The sequence below is a fragment of the Ornithorhynchus anatinus genome, chromosome 12 (genome assembly GCF_004115215.2).
Source record: "Ornithorhynchus anatinus isolate Pmale09 chromosome 12, mOrnAna1.pri.v4, whole genome shotgun sequence".
Classification (NCBI taxonomy): domain Eukaryota; kingdom Metazoa; phylum Chordata; class Mammalia; order Monotremata; family Ornithorhynchidae; genus Ornithorhynchus; species Ornithorhynchus anatinus.
In genome coordinates, this window is record NC_041739.1 from 38,350,675 (window position 1) to 38,374,436 (window position 23,762).

A 23,762-nucleotide genomic window follows, 5' to 3' on the forward strand; every position below is an offset into this window, starting at 1 on the left:
GTACTCTCCCAAGTGCTCTGCACACAGTGACTGCTCAATAAATACGACTGAATAAATGAATGGCACATTTTAACCCCCTTCAGAATGGCCCTAAATCTGACAACGGTCCTTCCCTCTTTTCCTTTCTTCCTCCCGCCCTTGGCTCCACCTTCCTCTGTCTTTCTCTTCTTTCTCTTCCTGCGTCTTTCTTTTTCTTGCCCACTTTCGCTCTCTTCTGTTTTTCTGCCCCTTTCTCATTTTTTCTCCCTATACTCTGTCCCCCTTCTCCTCCCTGCCTCATCTGTCTCTCCCTTCCAACATGTGCTCCCTCAGAACACAAGACAAGGGTGTGACAGGAAGCCAAAATCCCGATTTGACAAAGGTGTGGTCATCAAAATGTAGTTACTGACTCTGTAGCCACAGCAAAATTTTGTTTTAGCAACACGGGCCTAATCCCTCTTTTCCCCAGTTCTACTTAACTACTTCCCGCAGCAGGGATGGTCATGGAGGGAGACGGACACATATCCAGTGACCTCGTCGGGAACTCTGTATGACTTTGGACAGATCGCTTCACTTCTCTGGGCCTCACTTCCTTAGTCTGTAAAATGGGGATGAAAGACTTGTTCTCCCTCCCTCTTAAACTGTGAGTCCTGTGTGGGACGGGGAGTGCATCCGACCTAATTATCGTGTATCTACCCCAGTGCTTGGCTCACGGTAAGCTCTTAGCAGTTGCCACAGTGATTATTAGAGACACGCAGTCCTGGAGACAAGAAGCATCCGGAAGAGTAGAGAACTGTATTCCTAGTTTGCAGGGATGGAAACACACGCTCATAGGGGTGCAAAGCTGCATAGGGAGAGGCAGGTACTAGGACACACATTCAGAGGCAAGTGACATTGCCAGAAACAGAGATGTGAAAAAGATGCTCGTTGCAAGGACCGTTCAGGGCCACCTCTGTTTTGTTAGATCCCTAGACACACCTATTCATTTACTTATGGATGTGTGCACGTATGTATGTATTTATTTATAGAGTGCCCATGAGACCAAAGCTCCACACTGAATGATGAGGAGAGCATGACGGTGGCAAAAGAAAAGTTCCCGTCCACCAGTATTTTTTCAAGAATGCTTCTCTGAGACTGTCAGTCCTTCTCTGCATCTGTTTCTTTCTGCATATCTCTTTCCCTCTCTACCTATTTGAGATGGTCCCTTCACCTGAAGACACAACACACCCTCTTTCTGCCACGTTCAGGACTCCATCCTGATACCAAGGAGGACTTAAAGCTGGGGCCCTGCGCTTTCCCCACAGAGAGGAGGTTTTCTACTCCTGACCTCTCTAGAAGGGAACCTGCCCCCTTGGAGCTAGGAGTGGAGTCACTTTATATCCTGGCAGTCACGAGGTGTGGAGATGTCTCAAGTTGGATGGTGGCATTTGTTCTGACTTGTGCAACCTTGGAATAACCTAGGGAAACGTTTCTGAAATCTATTCTTTTTCCTTTTATGTTTCTTTTGTTTGTTTTTTTGTTTGTTTTAGTTTTCTAGTTGCGTCTTCTTGAAGTAAACGATCTCTCTCAGAGGGGCTGCTTGTGAGGTACAGTTTCAGGGAAGTGGAATTACTCTGTGACTTCTATTTCCACGGTGCCAGACTTGCTTAGAGTTTAATAAGAAGTCAAATGGCCACATAACCACTGAGCCCAGCTCTAGCTGCCTACCCCACTAAGTTGGCGGAGGGTTGAAATCCCTCCCCACCTCGGATTTGGTTATTACCGGGACGACTACTGATAAAACGCACAGCCAATTGAAATGGAACCTGAAACCTTTTCACACAGTCTGATGCTGCAGCGCTTTGGGTTTTAATTGAAATCTGGGGATGTATAGAATGGGGACAGATGACCTATGCCTGCAAGCTTCCCCCCACAATTACTTTGCTTAGCAGCAGGCAGTCTCAACCAGGAGCGGCTTGAGACACTCTTTGGCCTTTACCCAAGTGACGGTCCTCTGGAAGCATCCCCTTCCTTCTTCACCGTCACTGCTAGCCAGGATTGTGGGAGTCAGAAGGATCTGGATTTTAATTCTGGCTCTGCCAGTTGTCTGCTGTGGGACCTTGAGTAAGTTACTTCTTCACTGTGCCTGTTACCTCATCTGTCAAACAGGGATTAATCCTGTGAGCCTCATGTGGGACAGGGACTGTGTCCAACCAGATTTGCTTGTATCCACCCCAACGCTTAGTCTGACACATTGTAAGCATATAACAAATACCACAAATAGCATTATTACTATTACTTTCCACAGCCACAGGAACCTCCCTGGTGGCTCCCAAAGAGCTGATTTCAGAGGCCCCCACGCTACAGTACTAGCCTTCGAAGGGAGCCAACCACGTTGGTAATTGGGCCAGCCTCCAGCTCGCCTCGGGCCTGGGGCTCGTTGATCTCCAAGCCAGTTCAAGCTCTGGAATCTAATACTAATGGTATTTATTGGTATTTAGTAAGTGCTTATTACGTGCCACAAGCTATACTGAGTGCTGGAACAAAAGCCTACGGCTACTGGTATTCCCCAGGGTTCTCCCATCTGAGTACTAACCCAACTCTGCTTAGTTTCCGAGATCAGAGAAAATCGGGCACGTTGAAGGGGAAATGGCCGTAGATCATACCTAAGTGGAGATATCCCGTGTTTTGATGTAGTTACCCTTCCTGAGGCAAGACACAGATTTTTCCCCAAAAGGCTGTAGAGAGAGCTATATAGTGGCCAACGGAAACAAAATCCCAGGCCCCAAAATGAGCTCTAATCCAGAGTCGCTGCTGCTTAGAGCCTGGATCCCTTTGGACACCACTAGGATATGAGTGAGTGGGGAATCAAAGATCATTTTAAGTCTCTTTCTAGTTGCTTTGCAGAGGGGAGGGAAAAGGAGGAGGGAGGAAGAGTACAGGATAATATAGCAACTGAGTGCTTAACGAAGGCCAGCAATGATGATGAGGGAAAGTGTTTGAATGTAAAATGGACTTAACAACAGTGTGGGTATGTATTTATCCAAGAGATTTACAATAATTATTTTAGTTACGATAACTGCAGATCAGAAAGGTCACACATTGAGGGGCGGAGGGGACTTAAATCCCGGTGTGCGAAGCATCCGAAATGTTACGATTGATATTCTTTTCATTCGTTATAAATAGAAGGAGATGGATGGCGGGGCTGCCAGATCTAACCCCGAGAACGCTGTTCGTATCGTCGAGATTTCGTATTGCTTTTATTATTTGGCCGCCCAAATGGACATAATGCTTGTTGGCTTTAGCACACCTACTAGTGCTGGCTTTCTCTATCCATCTTACCAAATATAAGACAAGGCCAGAGCTTAAATTAAAATCCTCAGGTTCTTATCTCCTTCCCACAGGAAAGCAAATCTGTGTTGAAAACCGTAAAATTAAGAGGAGAGCAAGGATAGCATAATTTAGCAAAAATTCATGGCACCAGATTCTGAGCTGTATGACTTGAGGGATAGGTCAGACATTAAGAAGATGCTGTCTGCTAATGCTGGTTCCTTAAGGTGGTGCTCTGGAAACAAGAAAAATAAGCCCCAGTTGCATGGCATTGGTATATCTGCCCCTGCCTCTGTTTCCCGGCTACCCTAAGAAATTAGTCTTGTTCTTTGTTTTACAATTATGCCTTTTTTTTCCCTGAGACTTCGGAACTGGAAGCACAGACATACTTGTTTCGCTCTGCATTTGAAATGAAATCTACCTATTTTTGTGTCAGTGCCGTGACACTGAAATTGAGGCAAGTTAACATTTCAATAAGGTTTTCCAAACAGCGATCTGTCTCCATCCGGGGTATTGAAGTTGTCCTATATACTCAGACCGTGAACCCCCTGTGGGACAGGGACTGTTTGCAACCTGCTTAACTTGTATCTGCCCCAGAGCTTAGAACTTTACCCGCGTATAGTCGGTGCTTAATAAGTACCAAAATAACAATACTAACAATAATAATATTTGGTCAACTCCAGCTTCAGCACTGGATAAACATGAAATGGTTTTGAGCTCTCCCCTGATGTAAATAGTCTGTGCTGATGTGCGTCATAGAGAGTTGTGGGGCAGATTTAGTAATGATGCTCTGTGTAATATTTGCTGGGGGCATAATTATAGGAGTTTTGCCATTAGAGCAGAACTGATAATTACAAAACAGGTAAGGGGTAATATGTAAATTGCATCATTGTCTCTCCCCCCACCCCTTAAAAATGGGGTTTTCCCCTGCCTTTTTTTTTCCCCTGGGTGGGGGTTATAATGACAGGGTGGAAAGAGAATTAAGTATTACAAGGATAATTGCTCCTAATTTTCCCCAGGGTAGTCGTGCATGTTGCAGCCACACACCTTTTAATATTACGCCTAATTTGTAGAACACATCAAATGCAAAATTAGTGTGTTATTGCTAAGGCCGCCATATCGTCCACAGCGATGAGCTGCTGAGGCAGGCAAAGCGGCCGAGTTGGCTACCTACTTCTTGAGCATTTTGCACTGGGCAAATCTTCCTGTAGCTTCTGCGACGTGGAATCTGGAAAAATGAAGTCCGTCTGGAGGAAACGGGCATTCGGACCGAATTGGCTTTGTGAAACGTGCTTGTTAAATGGGAACCCACCGGAGAGTTTTAGACCTTACGTTGAAGTAGCAGGATGTTTATGAGTAAGGATTTTCTAGTCTTAAAGCACATGCTCACTGAAACATTTGCCCCAAGTAGTGGACGCTCAATGGATTGGGTCTGCAGAGAGGGAAGCTGACCGAGACTCCCATCAGGTTGAGCTGAGGGAGACAAGAGGTGAAATTTATAAGTAGATAATTATTTGGAATCATCTGCCTCATCGTTGGCTGGGGACACGTCTACCAACTCTGTTGTACTGTACTCTCCCAAGGGCTTACTGCAGTGCTCTGTACAACCTGATTCCCCTGTGTCTACCCCAGCGCTTAGAACAGTGCTTGGCACATAGTAAGCGCTTAACAAATACCAACATTATTATTATTATTATTACCCGGTAAGCGCTCAGTAAATATGATTGAATGATTGATGGACAGGGGATTGCCAACCTGTGGAATTTTTATTTATGTCACTATTAAAACTGTTTCTGAAGCAAGAATTTTATAGTAGTAGTCCTTTGTATTTACTGAGCGGTTAGTGTGTACTAAGCGCTTGAGAAAGTACAATACAACAGAGTTGACAGATGCCATTCCTGTTCACAAAGAGCTTACATTCTGGGGGGAGGGGGAAAAGAGGGCGGGGGAGACAGACAGTTAAGTAAATTAGAGGTAGGAGAAATAGTAGAGTCTAAGAATATTTACATAATTACTGTGGGGCTTGGTGAGTGTCAAAGTGCTTCGGGGATAGACAGCATAGTCCACACAGAGAGTAGGCATCAATTTGAAAATGTTTTTTCTTCTCCGCATTTGTCTCAAAAGCCCTAGAAGGTTGGAGGATTTGAAACTCCTCCTCTGCAGCCCTGATTTGGCCTCTGAGAATCCACCAGATACTCTCCCAAGTGCTTAGTGTAGCATGGGAAGCAACGTGGCCTTGGGGGTAGAGCACAGGACTGGGAGTCAGAAGGATCTGGGTTCTAATCCCACCTCCGCCACTTTTCTGCTGGGTAACCTTGGTCAAGTCGCTTCACTTCTCTGCGCCTCAGTTCCCTCATCTGTAAAATGGGGATCAAGACTGTGAGCCCATGTGGGTCAGGGACTGTGTCCAACTTGATTAGACGGTATCTACTCCATCGCTTAGTACAGTGCCTGGCTCATAGCAACCGCTTAAAAAACACCATTTTAAAAGAAGGACAGTGCTCTGCACAAAGTAAACACTCGGTAAATATGACTGATTGACTGAGATATAACACCAGTTCATGCTTGACTTAAAACCCGCGTTCCACCGATTTAGGCCACGCCAGGCAAAAGTTTGTCCCTGGTATAAACACAGTCAACATGACCCCAGTAGCGTATGTTTTTTTCAAATGGCAGTCTTCAGGGTCGTGCATAACGTCTACAAAGCCAGCACTTGTGCAGGGTTAGGCAGGGAGCGATGGACAGGGAGCGGTGCGGTCTCCGAGATTAGTCGCGCCGTTTGTGGTTTCTGCGTCTGACACCTGGGTCTTGACCGGCGTAGGCGGCCGTGTCGGGGCCGTGAGGCTTCAGCGAGCGCATCCCTTCTTACCGTCGTTCTTCTCTTGCAGTCCAACAAGGTGCCGGTGGTCCAGCCTTCCCACGCCGTCCACCCTCTGACCCCCCTCATCACTTACAGCGACGAGCACTTTTCGCCAGGATCTCATCCTTCACACATCCCAGCGGATGTGAACCCCAAGCAAGGTGAGTGCGGAGAAGCACCCCAGAGCTGAGTACAGTGCCTGGCACATAGTAAGCGCTTAACAAATATCACAGTTATCGTCATTATTCTCCCAGCTCTCCCCTCTCCACCCCCAGTCCAGTGGGACTCCCGCCTTCCGAGCCTTCGTGGAAGCAGCGTGGCCCGGCAGTCAGAAGGACCTGGGTTCTAATCCCAGATTCGCCCCCTTGTCTGCTGTGTGACCTTGGGCAAATCGCTTCACTTCTCTGGACCTCATTTACCCCATCTGTAACATGGGGATTAAGGCTACGAGCCCATGTGGGACAGAGACTGTGTCCAACCTGATTAACTTGTATCTACCCAAGCGCTTAGTACAGTGGCTGACCCATGGTAAGAACTCAACAAATACCATAAAAAAAAATCACAGATGTGCCGTGGAGCTGGGGTTCTTGGGATCGGAGTGTCTTCACGTCTTCCAGGTTTCTGTGGAGAACTGGTGTCTCTGAGTAAAGAAACCTGAAAGGTCAGTCCATTTTGCCATGATTTCATCACCCCAAAAGAAATTGCTGTTGTTTTAAAAAGGAAAAAGAAAGTCTCGATTCTCAGTCCCCCGATGGCTTTCACAAATCAGCTTCTCTAGACTGGGTTTGAGGTTGGTTAAAAAATAGCCACAGCAGACTGAAGTGGAGGGATATTGTGAACCACAAATTTTACTTTTCTTGGTTTTTGCTAATTTTTTTTTATAAGTATGTGATAAGTGGTGATTGTGCGCAAGAGCACGGGCTTGGGAGTCAGAGGTCATGAGTTGGAATCCCAGCTCTGCCACTTGTCAGCTGTGTGACTGTGGGCAAGTCACTTCACTTCTCTGGGCCTCACTTACCTCATCTGTAAAATGGGGTTTAAGACTGTGAGCCTCACGTGGGACAACGCCATTACCCTCTATCTACCCCAGCGCTTAGAACAGTGCTCTGCACATAGTAAGCGCTTAACAAATACCAACATTATTTTTATTATTAATTGCAATGCTTTTTGACTTCCATTTTATATTAGTGCAACTCGTCGGTCTCCTTCTGTTACTTGCTCCTTGTGAATTAAATTTTTTAAATGGAAAATTTAAATACTAAAACTACAGATCTAGTTTAAATAAGATCACAATGAAGTCAATTCTCTTCATTTTGTTTACAGACTACACTTAACTATATTTTTAGCCAAGCGAGTAGCACTGAAATCAAGTGTAATCTCTGGTGAGAAAATGTTGAGAGCATCTATTCAAAGCTTGACTAGTCAAAGTCAGTAAGTGTTATTTTATTAAGCACTTAAATTGCCCAAAGCACTGTAATAAGTCCTGAGAAGAATAAATTGATGTTTATTACTAAGAAAGAGCCCCTGCCTCACAAGGTCTTACAATCTGGGGACAGTCTCACCGGGAAAGGACAACAGTGAAAATAAATCCAAACAAACAAAAAAAACACAAACAAAAAACAGATCAAATAAATCCTTGAACGAATTTAGTAGCAATGGGTAAATGGGCACTTAATCACTCAATTGGGAGTATTTATTGAGTGCTTACGCTGTATAGACTACTGAACTAATAGAAGCAGATTGGCTCAGTGGAAAGAGCACGGGTTTGGAAGTCAGAGGTCACAGATTGGCTCAGTGGAAAGAGCACGGGTTTGGAAGTCAGAGGTCATGAGTTTTAATATTGGCTCTGCCATTTTTCAGATGTGTGACTTTGGGCAAGTCACTTAACTTCTCTGTGCCTCAGTCAAATGGGGATTAAGGCTGTGAGCCCCACGTGGGACAACCTGATTTCCTTGTATCCCCCCAAGTGCTTAGAACAGTGCTTGGCAAATAGTAAGTGCTTAACAAATACCATTATTATTATTATTATTACTTGAGAGAGCACAATAGAGTTATTATCATTATCAAGTGCTGTCTAGTTGTTTCTGATTCACAGAGACTCAATGGAGCTATTTTCCCCACAGCGTCTTGTCATCTGCCTTTTAAACGGCTTTTTGTTATCGTTGTTATGGTCTCTATCCATCTAGCTACAGGTCTGCCTCTCTCCACGTTTTCCCTGGACTTTTCCTAACATTAGTGTCTTCTCCAGAGGGTTAGTCCCCCTGATTATGTGTCCAGAATAGGCTAATCAAAGTCATTTGGCCTTCCAAAGATCACTTTGGAGCGAATGTGCACAGACTTGCTCAAAACAGTGGGAGTGGCCAAGATACAAAGTTGAGTGTGACACCTCATTCCATCTTCATTGGCCGGTGACAGTGGGATAATGCCCAGTCCCTGCTCATCTGCCGGCTGCCCATAAGGATTCCCAAAACACACAGATCTTACTGGGGTGAAGGGATGAGCGATGTTTTTTCGGCAGATCCATTTTTTCCCCATTGATCTCCAGGGACAGGTATTAGGAGGGCTCCCTCAATTCTGGCACTGGTGCTCAATACTAAATAATGCTGCCCGACGTGTCGTTCAAAGATTGAGGCTGTAGCCCTCTAGCTTCTGAAATAATGACAGGCCAGGGTCTCTACTGCTTCGCTGACTCCAATCTGCATTAACCTCTAGTATCTGCCCTAGTGCTCAGTATAGTTCTTGGCACAAAGTAAGCGCTTAACGAGTACTGAAAAAAAAAAAGAGGAAGGCACCTTCCTAAGGTGGCCAGCTGGATCTCCAAGAATAATTTAGGCCCTGGGAGAATTGGGCCTGGTACATTTTATTATTATCATTAGTAATAATAAGAATAGTAATTGTGGTATTTATTAAGCGCTTACTATGTGCCAGGCACTGAACTGAGCCCCAGGGTAGATACAAGGTAATTGGGTTGGACACAGTGCCTGTCCCACTTAGGGCTCTTAATATCTGTTTTAAAGGTGAGGTAACTGAGGCCCAGAGAAGTGATGTGACTTGCACAAGGTCACAAAGCGGACAAGTGGCCGAGCCAGGATGAGAACTCAGGTCCTTCTGACTCCTAGGCCGTGCTCGATCCAGTAGGCCACGCTGCTCCTTTTCTTATGCTGTGATGAATGAGCCCCAGCACCTGCTCCTGTTGAGCAGATAGGTGGCAACCATTAGATTACAGGGTATCAAGGATGGGGATAAGGAAGTCTGGATTATGATTATCCGACTTGCACCACAGCCTCACAAAATGGCCTCGTGGTGGCCCGAGAGGCCAGCTCTAAAGACAAAATGCAGTCTGGAGCGGCCCATGAGTTTAACCATGTCTGCCCCAAGGAAACTCTGGGGAGAAGAGAGGGAAAGTCTGAGATGGAGGTTAAGGATTTTTGAATTCCACAACAGAGAATGAGGAAACTTGGTAATGATAATAATGATACCTGTGGTATTTGCTAAACACTTACCGTGTGCCAGGCACTGTTCTGTGGGCTCGAGTGGATACAAGCAAATCATGTTGGACACAGTCCCTGTCCCATATGGGGCTCACAGTCTTAATCTCCATTTTCCAAATGAGGCCCAGAGAAGTGAAGTGACTTGTCCAAGGTCACGCAGCAGATGAGTGTTGGAGCCAGGATTAGAACCCAGGTCCTCTGACTCCCAGGCCCCGGCTCTATCCACTAAGCAATGCTACTTCTTGATGCCAGAAGCCGCTGAGCCTTAGGGCTTAGTTTTGGCCAGCGAACCAAGCAAATAGATTGAGAAGGGTGATCCTCAGTGAACTGGCTTCTCTAAAATCGTCTAGCCTGGGCACGGGCAGCCTTGTAATGGGGTTTGAAAATCCTATCACTCTGGAGTTGTTTTATGCTAGTGCCTTAGGACGGATGTGCCTGATGGTTCTGAGCTTCGGGAGGCAACGGAAGCACATAACTGGGTGGAACTCAGCTTTTCAGTCTCGAAAGGCTAGCCGAGGGCCCTGGCTCCCTTGCAGGACTGTAACCCAGGTAGCCATCCCAAATTTCAGGCCTGGAATAGGTAGTCCAAAAGACAAGTCACTGCTGAGGTAGGAGCAAAAACCGGATTTAATATCTTCATCCCAACTAAAGGACTTGGGTTTTAATCCTGGCTCCCCGACTCATCTGCCTGGTCACCTCGCGCAAGTCACTTAACTTCTCTTTGCCTCAGATACCTCACCTGGAAAATGGGGATTAAGACTGGGAACCCCATGTGGGACGTGGACTGTGTTCAACATGTATCTATCCAAATGCTTAGTACAGTGCCTATCATATAGTAAGCCCTTAACAAATACCATTTTAAAAAAAGCAACTAAAATTAAATTCGCCTTGAACTTGCAATTGTTCTCAAACCTGGCAGGCCAGGTCAAAATATCTTTGGGTCAACTCATTGCTCTCCTCTCTACCCTTCCAATATTTGTAAAAAATTTGTAAAATTTGATGGGAACCCCCCAGTTCATAGAAGTCTAGGTACAGTCTGACGAAGTTAACTTCCCAAGAAGGTACCATTATTAGCAAGGAGTATTTGTGATGGATTTTATAATAAGCTCCTTGAGGGTAGGGATTTTGACTTTTACTTCTCCAAGCACTTAGTAGGATTTTTTTTCACACAGTAGGGGGTTCAATAAATATTATTGATTATTACTGATTGACTCCAGGCTCTCATTCCTGAAAAACCTCCACAAGGATTTGGTCATCATTAGTAGCATTGGTATTTAGTGAGTACATACCAGAGCACTTGTACTAAGCATTTGGGAGAGTTCAATACAACAGAGTTTTGGGGTTTTCTAATGTTATTTATTTAGCACTTACTATGTGTCTGGCATTGTACTAAGCGCTGGGTTAGATACAAGATTGCTGGGTCAGACACAGTCCCTGTCCCACATAGAGCTCACAGTCTTAATCACCATTTTACAGATGAGGTAACTGAGGCATAAAGAAGTTAAGTGACTCACCCAAAGTCACCCAGCAGACAAGTGGCAAAGCTGGAATTAGAACCCAGGTCCCCTGACTCCCAAGTCCGAGCTCTTTCCAGTGGACCAACCTACTTCTCAGTTGGGAAACACATTCGCTGCTCACAAGAAGCTTACAATTTAGCAGTTCAATTTACATCGACGGGGAGACAGACATTCCAACAAGGAAAGGAGTTGGCTTTTGGGGGAGGCTAAATTGGAGTGTGCCCAGAGCTCAGAAATTATTCATCTAATCCCTGAACTCTATCCTTTTTATCCAATTCATTCAGTAGAATTTGGAATAGAGAATTGTGGGAAAAAATGGAAGCCCTCTGTGCCTCCCACAGCAGTACCAGAGTAAATGCAGTTTCAGCCTCTGGGTTGTATGTTCTGTTTTGAAGTTTACAGCTCCCAAATGCGAGTGTAAATATTGAAACACCCTTTTAAAGAAGCTGACATAATGCGTTGAGAAATAACCTCTGTAGCTTTTGTATTTAAAACTCCACCTCCCCAGATGTATTCAATCTCTTTCCTCCCTCTCCTCCCTCCATATTCTCTGCCTCTCCGGCCTGCTTTTTCCTCCTTCCTTCCCTCCCCCACCCCCCCACTTCGTTCTCCCTCCCTTTCTCCTCTCCTTTGCTCTTCCCTGCTCTCCTCTCCTTCCCCTCAGGGCAGGAGTTTGAGGTAATGCCTAAGTAGAGCACCTCTTGGGACAGGGATTGAGTTTAATCTTGAGGTGGTTTTCACAGCTGTAAGGCTTTGTGTTCGTGGGGATGTGAAGCGAGGGTGCATCTCTTGTGGTGAAGCGCTGTTTCCGTGAAATACGACCAACACAGGGCAGCCTGACCTCGAAGCCCAGAGGACTCAACTTGAAGAAGAGCTTAGCTGGAGCTGGAGTGGCAATCAAGAGCCAAATGAATCGTATCAAGTGTGACCATTGTGGGCCTGAAGATGGTTCCTAATTAATCACTGATCCTCTGTGGTAGTAAATTTCCCCAATCTCTGCATCCATAGGGGAACCAGTGAAATTGTGGAAGAAGAGTTTACCTAATCTTATTGCTCCATAGTGTGTTGGACTGTCATTTTCTCCTTTTTTTTTTTCACTTGGTTACACTTCACAGTAAAGGAGTTGCATTGCCTGGCCATTGCCTTAGAGAGGCGAAGGGAAAGGATGTTAAAATAAAGAACGGTCGAAATTTCTACCGTGGTAGCATTTGTGTGCTAGAGTTACTTTTTACGCCCGCATAATTTACGTAACAAATATATTTATCCCGATTCGGGAACCTATTTTTTCTCAATTTTTTTTTTCCATCTCTTCCCTTTTTCCAGGAGGGGAAGAAGAGAACCCCATTGCCTCCCAAACCTGGAAAGTTAAACCTGATTCCTTTTCGTCGTGGAAAGGGGTCGTGTATTGGACCTGCTTTGCCAATATTCTGATGGCTTAGTGCCGTGTAAGTCAGCAGACTCACTTCTCCTCTGTTCTCCTCCACAGGCATTTCCAGACACCCTCCGGCTCCCGATATGCCTACCTTCTATCCTCTGTCTTCAGGGGCCGTCGGGCAGATTACACCGCCTCTTGGCTGGTAAGACCTTCTCTCCCAACCCTCAGTGGAGCATCGGCATTCCTAAACCATTTCTCTCTCTCCGTTCTTTGTGTTAAGATGGATTTTCTGTCATTCTAGCATTTATGGGAGTAAAGAAAATGGCATTTCAGCCAGGAAAGCAGCTCCTTCTTTTCTGACTCGTCTCAAAGACCTAAAAGTCTTTGGGCACAGGCAGAAAGGAATTGAATATAAAGGGGTTGGCGTCCAAGAGATTGTTTCCAGTTTGTGGAATTTGGAACTATCTTAGAGAGATGGTTCGGTGAAATTGTTTTTAATCATCGTGATAAACTGACCTGCACTTTCCGCTGATCAACTTGGGCACATACAATATACCTTCCCGTGTAGTGTGTTAATCTGGTCTAAAATAGAGGGCAACTAACGCTGCTTCTGGAAATAGCATTTAAAAATAGTCTTGAAGTTTGGAACAATGAGTCGGTGATTTACCGGAATGCAATGTAAATCTGAGTTTTCTTTCCTCAGGAGCCAAAAGCCAGCACTTATTTGGTTACTTTCTTACGGTCGATTTCAACAAGAACCTTACTAGGAAAAGAAGAGAGGCAAAATCCAAGGGACTCTCCCTTCGGTTTTTGTGGCTGGCACCTAAGAAGCACCCTATTGGTTTCCTTTGATCAGTTCCTGTTTTCTCCCCCAAATCTTAGTCCTTGGCCCTCTCCTACCCCCAAACAGCCCCAACCCACATTCCCTTTGTAAATAGGGAGATTGTCCTCCTGATCATTAGTGAGGCCAGTAGCTTTGGAAATGCCAATTTATAAAAAAAAAGAAAACCCAAAAAAACATTCAATCTCTCGGTCAATAACTCTGTTTGAATTTAATTGATTGCGCTTAGACTTTCAAAGCCAGATCAATTATTCCGTCTGAACTTAGCCACTTAGGGGCATTAATTGTGTGCTGAGTTGCATCATGACAGTTGGAAATAGAGCTGGGAATTAAGTATGCGAGCCAGGGCAGGGTGTTTGTCCGACGAGGATGAGTTCAGAGGGAGCAGGGAAAATCTAGAGTGGGAGGGGGATGTTAACAAATAAGGGTGAGAAAGGATTTTGCTTGCTGACTTTAATAGGAGTGACTGTAAAGCGGGCGACCCGGGGGTCTGAAGTGAAATGATTTGTTTATTTGGACAGGCGTATTAAATTTGAATTCTTTTACCTTCTTCCCTCCCCCTTTCCACCTCTCTCACCTTCCTCCTCCGTGACCCCTCTCCCAGTCTCTTCAAAACTGTGGGGAAAAAAAAAAAAAGACTCCCGATACATCTGATTTCTCTGAGGAGCAGGCATCTGCCGTCTAATCATTTATGTAGCGATGAGATTTTAAAGTTGGGGGCGAGTCTCTTCCAAAGGCACTTCGCTCGGGTGAGAGTGAGCGGGGACTTCAGTTATGCCGTGGAAGCAGCCGATCTCCGTGGTGGTTAGCGGTCTCCCGTGGAAGGCCCAAGGAATTGGCAGAGCCTCAGGGCTCAAGTCCTTACTGCTTTGTTCCCTCCTTCATTTTCCCTCATCAGACTCTCGATTTCTAGTCGGTAATTCCTGTGACCATATCTCATTATTGATGGGTTCCTTTCTTCTGTGACCTCAGGCAAGGTCAGCCTGTATATCCCATCACAGGTGGATTCAGGCAGCCATTTCCATCCACCCTCTCAGTCGACACTTCTATGTCCAGGTAGGTGTAGGGGGTGAATGACTGGGGAGAAAACTGCTGGCATTTAGAGGGCAAGTTGCTCTTCCGCTTGCATCCCGTATGCCTCTGCTTGCCTTTCGGTCAGCTAAAAATAATGCATCCACTCAATAACACGTCTGTTGAATGTGCAGGTTGCCTGGCTTCCCACACTAGGAGTGCAGTAGCTAGGACCCCTTCTCCCCGACCCCCAAAACCGGGGTTTTATGCCCTGTGTTTGCCCCACTGGGCCCGAAGCCAGATCCACCGTGGATCTGGGCTCACCGACACTTGTAACCGTTCGCTCTAAAAGCGCACAGAACCGGTCACCGTCCCCAGAGCAAGAGACGGGACGATTCAGACGCGCTACCGGAAAAAGGCCTGATTTGGATCAATTGTTTCCCCGGGGTGGCACTGTTGAAATTCAGCCTTAGAGCGCTTTAGTTTGAAGATACTCAGCTGGTAACAGCCCCTCTCCGGACCGAGGCCGACAAAAGGAAAGCGCCTTGATTAAAAACTGTCGGGACGCAGGGTGGGTTCGAACTAGTGTGTGGATCAGGCCGTTGTGTTGACACTGGTGCAAGCCGTCAGTGCTAACTGAGAGCTGGCCTGGGCCCCCTCTGAAGCTGCTCTACGCAATGCTTTTTGCACTCTGAACAAAAGATGGCTTCTGTGTCCCGTGCTTGGATCTACCGAAGGTTGCCATGTGTCATTTACGCATTTGGTGTCGGCTCGTTGCGAGGAGAGTGTTCTCATGCTCAGATGTTTGGTTAATGAGGGTTTATCGAGCTTTCCCCGCCTTTTTTTTTCCCACATCTGGGCATCTGTGGTAACTCAGAGTTTCTTGATTCCTTTCTAGTTGAACGATAAACATCTAATTTTTACTCCAGTGCTTAGTACGGTGCTTGGCACATAATAAGCGCTGACAAGTACTGCTATTATCGTTGTCATCGTCACTAAGAGGGAGTCCACGAAAACAACGATACCTCCATCCCCAAATAAGAAAATCCTTTTTATAATAATAATAATTAATTATGGTATTTGTTGAGTGCTTACTATGTGCCAAGCACTGTTCTAACCTCTGGGATGGAGGCAAAGTAATCAGGTTGGACACAGTCCCTGTCCCACCTGGGGCACACAAGTCTTAATGCCCATTTTCCAGATGAGGTAATTGAAGCCCAGAGAAGTGACATGACTCACCCAAGGTCACACAGCAGGCAAGTGGGCTGGCATTAGAACTCACGTCCTCTTAAGTCCCCAGCCCGTGCTCTTGCCACTAGGCCATTTCACCCCTTTCAAGTCAGTCTATAGAGATGTCTGGTGACAGGACTCAGTCATGCAACTAATTAGTATTTTGGGTTTTGTACTCATTAAGTATAGCAGATTCACTCTGTTCTCATCATGAGGTTGTGGAAAACCGCACCTCCTCACTTGTTTGGTTTCCCAGATTTGCATTTGAGAGTCATTCCCCACCAGATTCTCGGGCATGGGGTGTGTGGAAAATCCCAGATCCTGGGCGTGTGGAAAAGTTGTGGAGGAAGCAGAGTTGCCTAGTGGATAGAGCCTGAGAGTTAGAAGGACCTGGGTTCTAATATCAACTCCTCCACTTGTCTGATGTGTGACCTTGGGCAAGTCACTTAACTTCTCTATGCCTCTGTTCCCTCATCTGTAAAATGGGAATTAATACTGTGAGCCCCACGTGAGACATGGACTGTGTCCAACCTGATTTTCTTATACCAGTCCCAGCACTTAGTACAGTGCCTGGCACACAGTAAGTGCTTAACAAATGCCGTCTAAAATAAAATAAAGGAAGAGAGGGAGAGAGAAAGAGCGAATGTCTTATGAGACCCTAATCGTTCCTTTTAAACCCTCTGAAAAACCAAAGTTTCCAAGTCAATTCAAGTAGATATCTAAACCCCTTGTCGAAAGGAATGTTCTTATTTGTTTTGTTTTTTCTGCATGGCGGTTTCCTTCTGTTGTGTTGGCTGGTGGTGGACATTTTAATAGTGTTTTTATGCTCTGCGGCATTTGGAAATACAGTTGCCTTTAATGTCTAGTTGGTGTGTGTGTGTGTGTGTGATTATCCATTCCGTATCAAGCTCAGCATTACATAATGTTTCCTCATGCACTCCATTCTCTTTCCTTGAGGCAAGGTTTCTCAGACATTTCTTTCGCCCTTTCTGTAAGGAAATTGTTTTTTTGAAAGAAGATGGGAATGTCTTCCTTATAGTTCCCCCTTCCACCGAATAGTAGGATGGAAGGCAGGAGATGGGAGAAAATGATTGAATTTTCACAGCACCGTCCCAAATTTGACTTCTGGGGCCTTCACCAAGCAAGCGTCCTACACGCCGGGGCTGAGTCTAGCAGGGGGTCCTGTAGACATTTGTACCGCTAAGGGAATTGCTAAGAAAAAAGGAGAGGAGAGTATGCTTGATGGTAACGGGCATTTCCATCGTTCCTCCGGCCTTCCGCCTCCTTCTAGTTTGAGAAACCCTGCCTGAAGGGCATATCTGTAAATACGGACCGCGCAAAAGTAGACACCCAACAGCCCATGCCCTTAAACACGTAGGTGGGTGGGCAACAAGTCTCCTCGATGGTGGGGTGCAATCGAGCCAATCCTGAGTCCCTTGGTGGTGTGGCATTCATTTACTCTGGGGCCAATTTTTTTTCTTCCCTCTTCTTCTCCTAGGTTTTCACATCACATGATTCCTGGCCCTCCGGGCCCTCATGCAACCGGAATCCCTCACCCAGCCATCGTAACACCTCAGGTCAAGCAAGAACATCCCCACCCTGACAGTGACCTAATGCACGTGTAAGTTTGTACTTACTTTCATCCTTAAAAGTCTTAGGATGCGGGGAGGCAATCAAGGGGGAACGGGTCTTGGCTTTCGTTCTTTTTTGCTGCGGCGGCTTATACCCGCTAATAATTACTAAACTGTGGTATTTGTTAAGTGCGTACTATGTGTCAGGCACCATTCTTAGCGCTGGGGGAGATTCAAGCTAATCGGGTTGAACACAGTCCATGTCTCACCTAGGGCTCACAGTCTTAATCCCCAACACGGAGTAGTGGGGTGAACACGGACCTGGGAGTCAGAAGGTCATGGGTTCTAATCCTGGCTCCGCCATTTGTCTTCTGTGTGACCTTGGGCAAGTCACGTCATTTCTCTGGGTTTCAGTTACCTCATCTGCCAAATGGGGATTGAGACTGTGAGCCTCACGAGGGAGGATCTGTGTCCAATCCGATTTGCTTGTATCCACCCCAGCACTAATATCTGCCCTTGTTAGCAGAACAAATGTTAGCAGAGCAAATGTTAGCGGTTCAGGCTAAGATATTACGCCCACAATATAAGATGATCAGGTCGGTTTACAGTCCCTGTTCCACCTGGGGCTCAGCCCCTAAGTAGGAAAGAGAAAGGGCATTGGACTCCCATTTAACACAGGAGGAAACCGAGGCACCTAAAAGCTAAGGAACTTGGCCAGAGTCACACTGCAGACATTCCAAGCCTTGCTGCTTAGAGAAGGAGCATGGCCTACCGGATAGAGCATGGGCCTGGAAGTGAGAAGGATCTGGGTTCCAATACCAGCTCCACCATTTGTCTGCCTTGTGCCATTGTGCAGGTCACTTCACATGTCTGTGCCTCAGTTTCCTCATCTGTAAAATGGGGACAGAGACGGTGAACCCCATGTAGGATGTGGACTACCTGAGTAGCCTGTATCTACCCCAACTCCTAATACAGCACCTGGCACATAATAAGTGCATAACACCCTTAAAACAATCCAAATCGACATAGACATCTCATAGATCTTGGGGCCTGTTTCAAGAGCTTTGGGCCGTTAGTTTTCTGAGTCCAGTTCTGTGAAAGTTGCTGGTGACCAGGATCTGTGATTTGGAATCGTGTGTGAGGTGTAGTTCTTCAACCTGACTTCCCTCCCAGAACCCCAGGCCCCAGGAACTGCTGGAAATCCACAATATTACCTCAGTCGTCGAGCTGCAGGGACCAGGGACCTGCCTCCTACTTGGGTTCTGACTTATTCCAGCCTCATGTGGGCTCCTCGGTGTCCTTGGTCTGATTGTTCCTGGTGTCCCCAACACCCAGGGCAGATGGCATCCAGGTTAGACGGCTCGGCCACCCTGATAGCAAGGCTACAAGCAGCAGGACCTAGTAGAAGAGCGTGGGCCTCGGCATCAGAAAGCCGGGCTTCTCATCCTGGCTCCACCACTTACCTGCACGGTCACTTTGGTCAAGTTACTTAACTTTTATAATAATAATAATAATAACGATGGTATTTTTTAAGTGCTTACTATATGCCCGGTACTGTTCTAAGCGCTGGGTTGGATACAAGACAGTTGGGTTGGACACAGTCCCTGTCCAACATAAGGCTCCACAGTTTCAATCCCCATTATAATAATAATGATGGTATTTGTTAAGCGCTTCCTATGTGCCGGGAACTGTTCTAAGCGCTGGGGTAGATACAGGCTAATGTGGTTGTCCCACGTGAGGCTCACAGTTAATCCCCATTTTACAGATGAGGTAACTGAGGCCCAGAGCAGTGAAGTGACTTGCCCAAGGTCACACAGCAGACAAGTGGCAGAGCCAGGATTAGAGAACCCATCAGCATCTGACTCCCAGGCCTGTGCTCTATCCACTAGGCCATGCTGCTTCTTATGAGCTCTTATGTGCCTCAGTTTCCTTATCTGTAAAATGGGAGTTCAATACCTGTTCACCTTCCTACTTAGTCGTGTTCACTGAGTGCTTACTGTGTGCAGAGCACTGTGCTCAGCGCTTGAGAGAGTATAACATAACAATATAACAGACAGGTGGTGAGCCCCAGGTAGGGCAGGGACTGTACCACCAACCTGATCATCTTACATCTATCCCAGAACTTAGTACAGTGCTTGGCACACAGTGAGCGCTTAACAGATACCACAAATATTAGAAAAGTCCTCAGCATCCGTGCTTCTTTCTGGGTATCAGGGGACTTGCTGGTCCAGAGTCCCAACGAGGCAGCAGTCCTCTGCCTCTTCCTCACAGCCCGCTGGCTCTGTGGGTGATCGAGACTCCGGTCGCAACGCCACCACAGTTCTCTGACCCCACGCCAGCCTTCAGGGACGAGATTTTCACGGTCATCGTCTGCTTTTAAAAAGCGGAGAAGACTTCCGAGAGCATCTGGGGTTCTCAGCCGTGAGGGTCAGGGCTGCTGGGTTTTATTGTCTTCACGAGGGTCCTGAGGGGCCCATCCGCGGAGCCTCCTCTCTTCAAATCTCGGGGTCTGGGAGTTTGTCGGGCCCTGCTAGACCGCGTCCCCGGAGTTGGTTTGGCCGGTGATGGTAAACAGATGCTCTGCTTCTCCCTGCCCCCTCCCTCACTTTTTAGGAAGCCTCAACACGAACAGAGAAAAGAGCAGGAGCCGAAAAGACCTCACATTAAGAAACCTCTGAACGCTTTTATGTTATACATGAAAGAGATGAGAGCCAATGTCGTCGCCGAATGTACTCTGAAAGAAAGTGCAGCTATCAACCAGATCCTCGGCAGAAGGGTAAGTCGCGTAGAGGTGTGATTGTGGCAGGTGGGGGAATGCTTCGCTTAAACTCCCCTTTCTCTGCTCCCCAGAGAGGATCCTACCCGCTCCCAACTAGAACCCCACACGACCTCACAGCTCAGCCCTGGCCCAGACCGCTGAATCTCATCTGGTCCAGGTGCTTAGAACAGTGCTCCGCACAGAGTAAGCGCTGAATAAATACCATTGATCGACTGATTGATTGACCGGCGTGAAGCTGGGCTAATCCAGAAATGGTTAGAGGTTCATTCCCAGGGGGCCTCACGTGAATCAAGCCAGGGTCGAGACTTCCTCGGTGCAGAACCGTAAACTGAGCGCTCGGAAGAGTTCAGTACAACAGAGTTTGTCGACATGATCCCTTGCCCTCGTGCGCTGCTGGGAGTTGTAGTCCCAGGTAGCCGCAGCTCGGCCTCGTGGCAAGAGCACGGGTTTGGGAGTCAGAGGATGTGGGTTCTAATCCCCGCTCTACCAGTTGTCTGCTGTGTTACCTTGGGCAAATCGCTTCATTTCTCTGAGCCTCAGTTACCTCGTCTGTAAAATGGGGATTAAGATTGTGAGCCCCACATGGGGCAACTTGATTATCTCGTAAATGCCCCAGCACTTAGAATGGTGCTTGGCACATAGTAAATGCTTAATAAATGCAATTATTATTATTTTTATTATTAGTCCTGGATTTCCCCTGGACAGCTGGATCCTCCGTGTGGTCCTGTGAGGCAGTGTCTAAGCCGTTCCTCCACAGCCCCTAGAGCCCCAAACCCCTCAAAAAGGAGAGATTGGGGGAGGACTAAGTGACAGAGGACCTGGGTTCTAATCCCGGCTCCACCAGTTGTCTGTTATGTCAGTCAGTTGCATTTATTGAGCGCTCACTGTGTGCAGAATACTGTACTGAGTGCTTAGGAGAATGCGACCATAAAAAGACCCATTCCCTGCCCACGGTGTGAGCTTGGCCAAGTCACTTCAATTCTCTGTGCCTCAGTTATTTCATCTGTAAAATGGAGATTAAGACTATGAGCCCCATGTTGGGCTCAGACGACTTTGTATCTTCCCCGGCACTTAGGACAGTGCCTGGCACATAGTAAAGTGATTAACGAATACCATAAAAAAAAAAAAAAAAGGGCGGCCTTACTCCTAGACAGCCATTCTGAGGTCTCCGGCGCCTTCCCCAGAGCCGGATGAGCAAGCTCCCAGGCACCGTCTCCGTCCGCTGCCCTGATCCTTGGTTGACCTTTGGTGAAAGCTACGGCCCAGAGCGGCTCTGTCAGAAGCTGTAAGCGGCGACGCCCCTCTGGCCACCAGCTTCAAACGGAAGCGATGATCCAGACCCCGAAGTCGGCCAGGGACGGGGGGAGCCTGCTGAACAGGCCTCCTCAAATCCAGAGGGTCTCCTCGGCCTGGACTGGTGGGGAAATTCCACCCCGGGGTCCTCTACCCCAGATCAGACCGGTGCCGTGGTGGAGACCGGTTATTTACGTGTCTGCCTGTACAGGAAATGCCTGTCTCTTTCTAGCGCATAAGAACCCCCTTTTCAATTGATTTGTGAGGAGTCTCCTCAGCGGTGTGGCCTAGTGGATGGAGCACAGGCCTGGGAGTCAGAAGACCATAGGTTCTAATTCCGACTCTGCCACTTGCCTGTGTTACTTCCCCGTGTCTCAGTTCCCTCATCTGTAAAATGGGTTTTCACACCGTGAGCCCTGTGTGGGACAGGGACTGTCCAACCCGATTATCTTGAATCTACCCCAGCGCTTAGAACAGTGTCTGGCGCATGGTGAGCACTTCACAAATACCAGAATTGATTAAGTAATTCAAACCCCGGCTCTGCCACTTGTCTGCTGCGTGACCCTAGGCAAGTCGCTTCGCTTCTCTGTGCCTCAGTTACCTCATCTGTAAAGTGGGGATTAAGAGTGTGATCTCCGTGTGGGACAGGGACTGTGTCCAACTTGATTAGCTTGTATATCCCCCGGGGCTTAGAACACTGCTGGACACATAATAAGCGCTTAACAAATACCATCATCATCATTATTATTATTGCTCATTAAACTGATAACTAAAAAACATTTTCACGACTACCTGCCGCTAGATATCACAAAGCTAATTACCTGAGTCCAATTTCAATAGCTGGCAATAAAGATATTTCCCAGGCCCTAAGCATTGGAAGCCAAAGTTATAGCTCTCATGTTTTTTCAATATGTACGGTGCCTAGCACCACACAGGTTCTTAAACATTTAATAGCATAGTAATACCAATAGCCCTCCGGGGCTCATGCCTGGGCCAGACGGGCCCAGTTACCAATCGCGATGGCTCCTAGAGGACTCACAGCTACAAAGCCCAAGGTGCGGACTTTTCCAGAGTCCTTTAGAAAAAGGAATCCGTAAGGAGGAAAAGTTTTATGTTTTCATCTCGGTTTCCATCCTACTCTAATTCTTCGTGGTGAGGGCCACCGGTCTTCCCAGAAGAATTAGCGTCCGTGCTCCAGAGAGGTAGGGAAGAGATGAAGGAGAGGAATGCCTCATCTCAGGGCATGCTCGTTTCTAGCAATTGCTACTTTCTCAGCTCCCTTAACAGTCCCCAGATCAGAGCATATGCCTCCTAAGGTGGTTTTCATTTTGGGTCTCCCTGGCTCTGATTTGGGGCCCCTGTTTCCATTTACAAGTCTCTGCGATCTTTGATTAAGATCAGGCTTTCGATCCCCTCGGAGTAGGTTGAGCAATGCTTGCCAGCTCTTTAAAGTTCCCGGCTCTAAAAACACACAGTTTGGCGTCGGGGTAATTATGGTGCTCTTAGCAAATCGATGCTGAAACTTTGCCACACGTTTCGTCTTCTGACAGTTATTATTCATTCACTCAATCGTATTTATTGAGCGTTTGCCGGTTGTAGAGCACTGTACTAAGCGCTTGAGAGAGTACAATGCAACCATCAAGACACATTCCCCACCCATAACGAGCTTAACATCATTTCTCTAAAAATTAAACTGACATTCAGAAGGAACAAACGCAACCTGGAACATCAGAAGTGGTTTCTGAATGCACATTAAGCCATAATACCTTGAAAGTGCACACACGTTTTCCGGACAGTCCAGACTCAAGATGCGACGGTTATCATGGGATTCATTTTCAGGCCAGTTCACTTTAGAACTGCTAAGGTTCTTTAGCTTGGGTTTGATTGAATCTGTAAATCTGCCAGAGCTCAGTGTAAACATTTCATTAGCGTGACTCTATTAATTTTTCATGAACTGTAGAGCACAGCAAATGCCTGTGATCAGTTATGTTTTACAAAGGAATAGGAAGGGAATGTAAAGTTACATTATTTATTTCCGTGTTTTACTTTATTGCCGGCTTCTTTTAATGGCAAAGTTCAGTACAGATAGCACTGCTTTGTAGCTGGAGAAATTGCTAGGAGTAGAGATAGCAGCAGTCGTGGCTTTTATTACGTGCTTACTGTGCAGAGCACTGTACTAAGCACTGGGAGAAAAAAACAGGTGAAAATCTGGTCCTCTAGAGGCTCACAATTTTAGATAAGGGAGGAGTCAGATCTATAAAACTAGACTGTAAACTCGTCCTCTGTAAGCTTGTGAGCAGGGGACACGTCTGCCAACTCTGTTCCAGGGAATGTGTCTGTTTATTGTTGTACTATACTCTCCCAAGCGCTTAGTACAGTGCTCTGCACACATTAAGAGCTTAATAAATACGATTGACTATTCTCCCAAGCACTTAATTCCTGCACACCTGAAGTGCTCAATACGTAGCACTGAGTGATTGATTGAAATGGGAAAAAACAAACACAA

General features: G+C 46.6%; 1 protein-coding gene across 2 annotated transcripts in view; it reads left to right on the plus strand.

Moving 5' to 3' along the window:
- LEF1 (lymphoid enhancer binding factor 1) overlaps nt 1-23,762 on the plus strand; it is a 136,535-nt gene that overhangs the window by 90,550 nt on the left and 22,223 nt on the right. For both annotated transcript variants that reach the window (XM_029077047.1, XM_029077048.2), the window contains exons 4-8: nt 6,177-6,309; nt 12,643-12,733; nt 14,345-14,428; nt 17,112-17,234; nt 19,798-19,960. In XM_029077047.1, the coding sequence (XP_028932880.1) occupies nt 6,177-6,309; nt 12,643-12,733; nt 14,345-14,428; nt 17,112-17,234; nt 19,798-19,960 (594 nt within the window). The remainder of the gene's footprint in view (nt 1-6,176; nt 6,310-12,642; nt 12,734-14,344; nt 14,429-17,111; nt 17,235-19,797; nt 19,961-23,762) is intronic.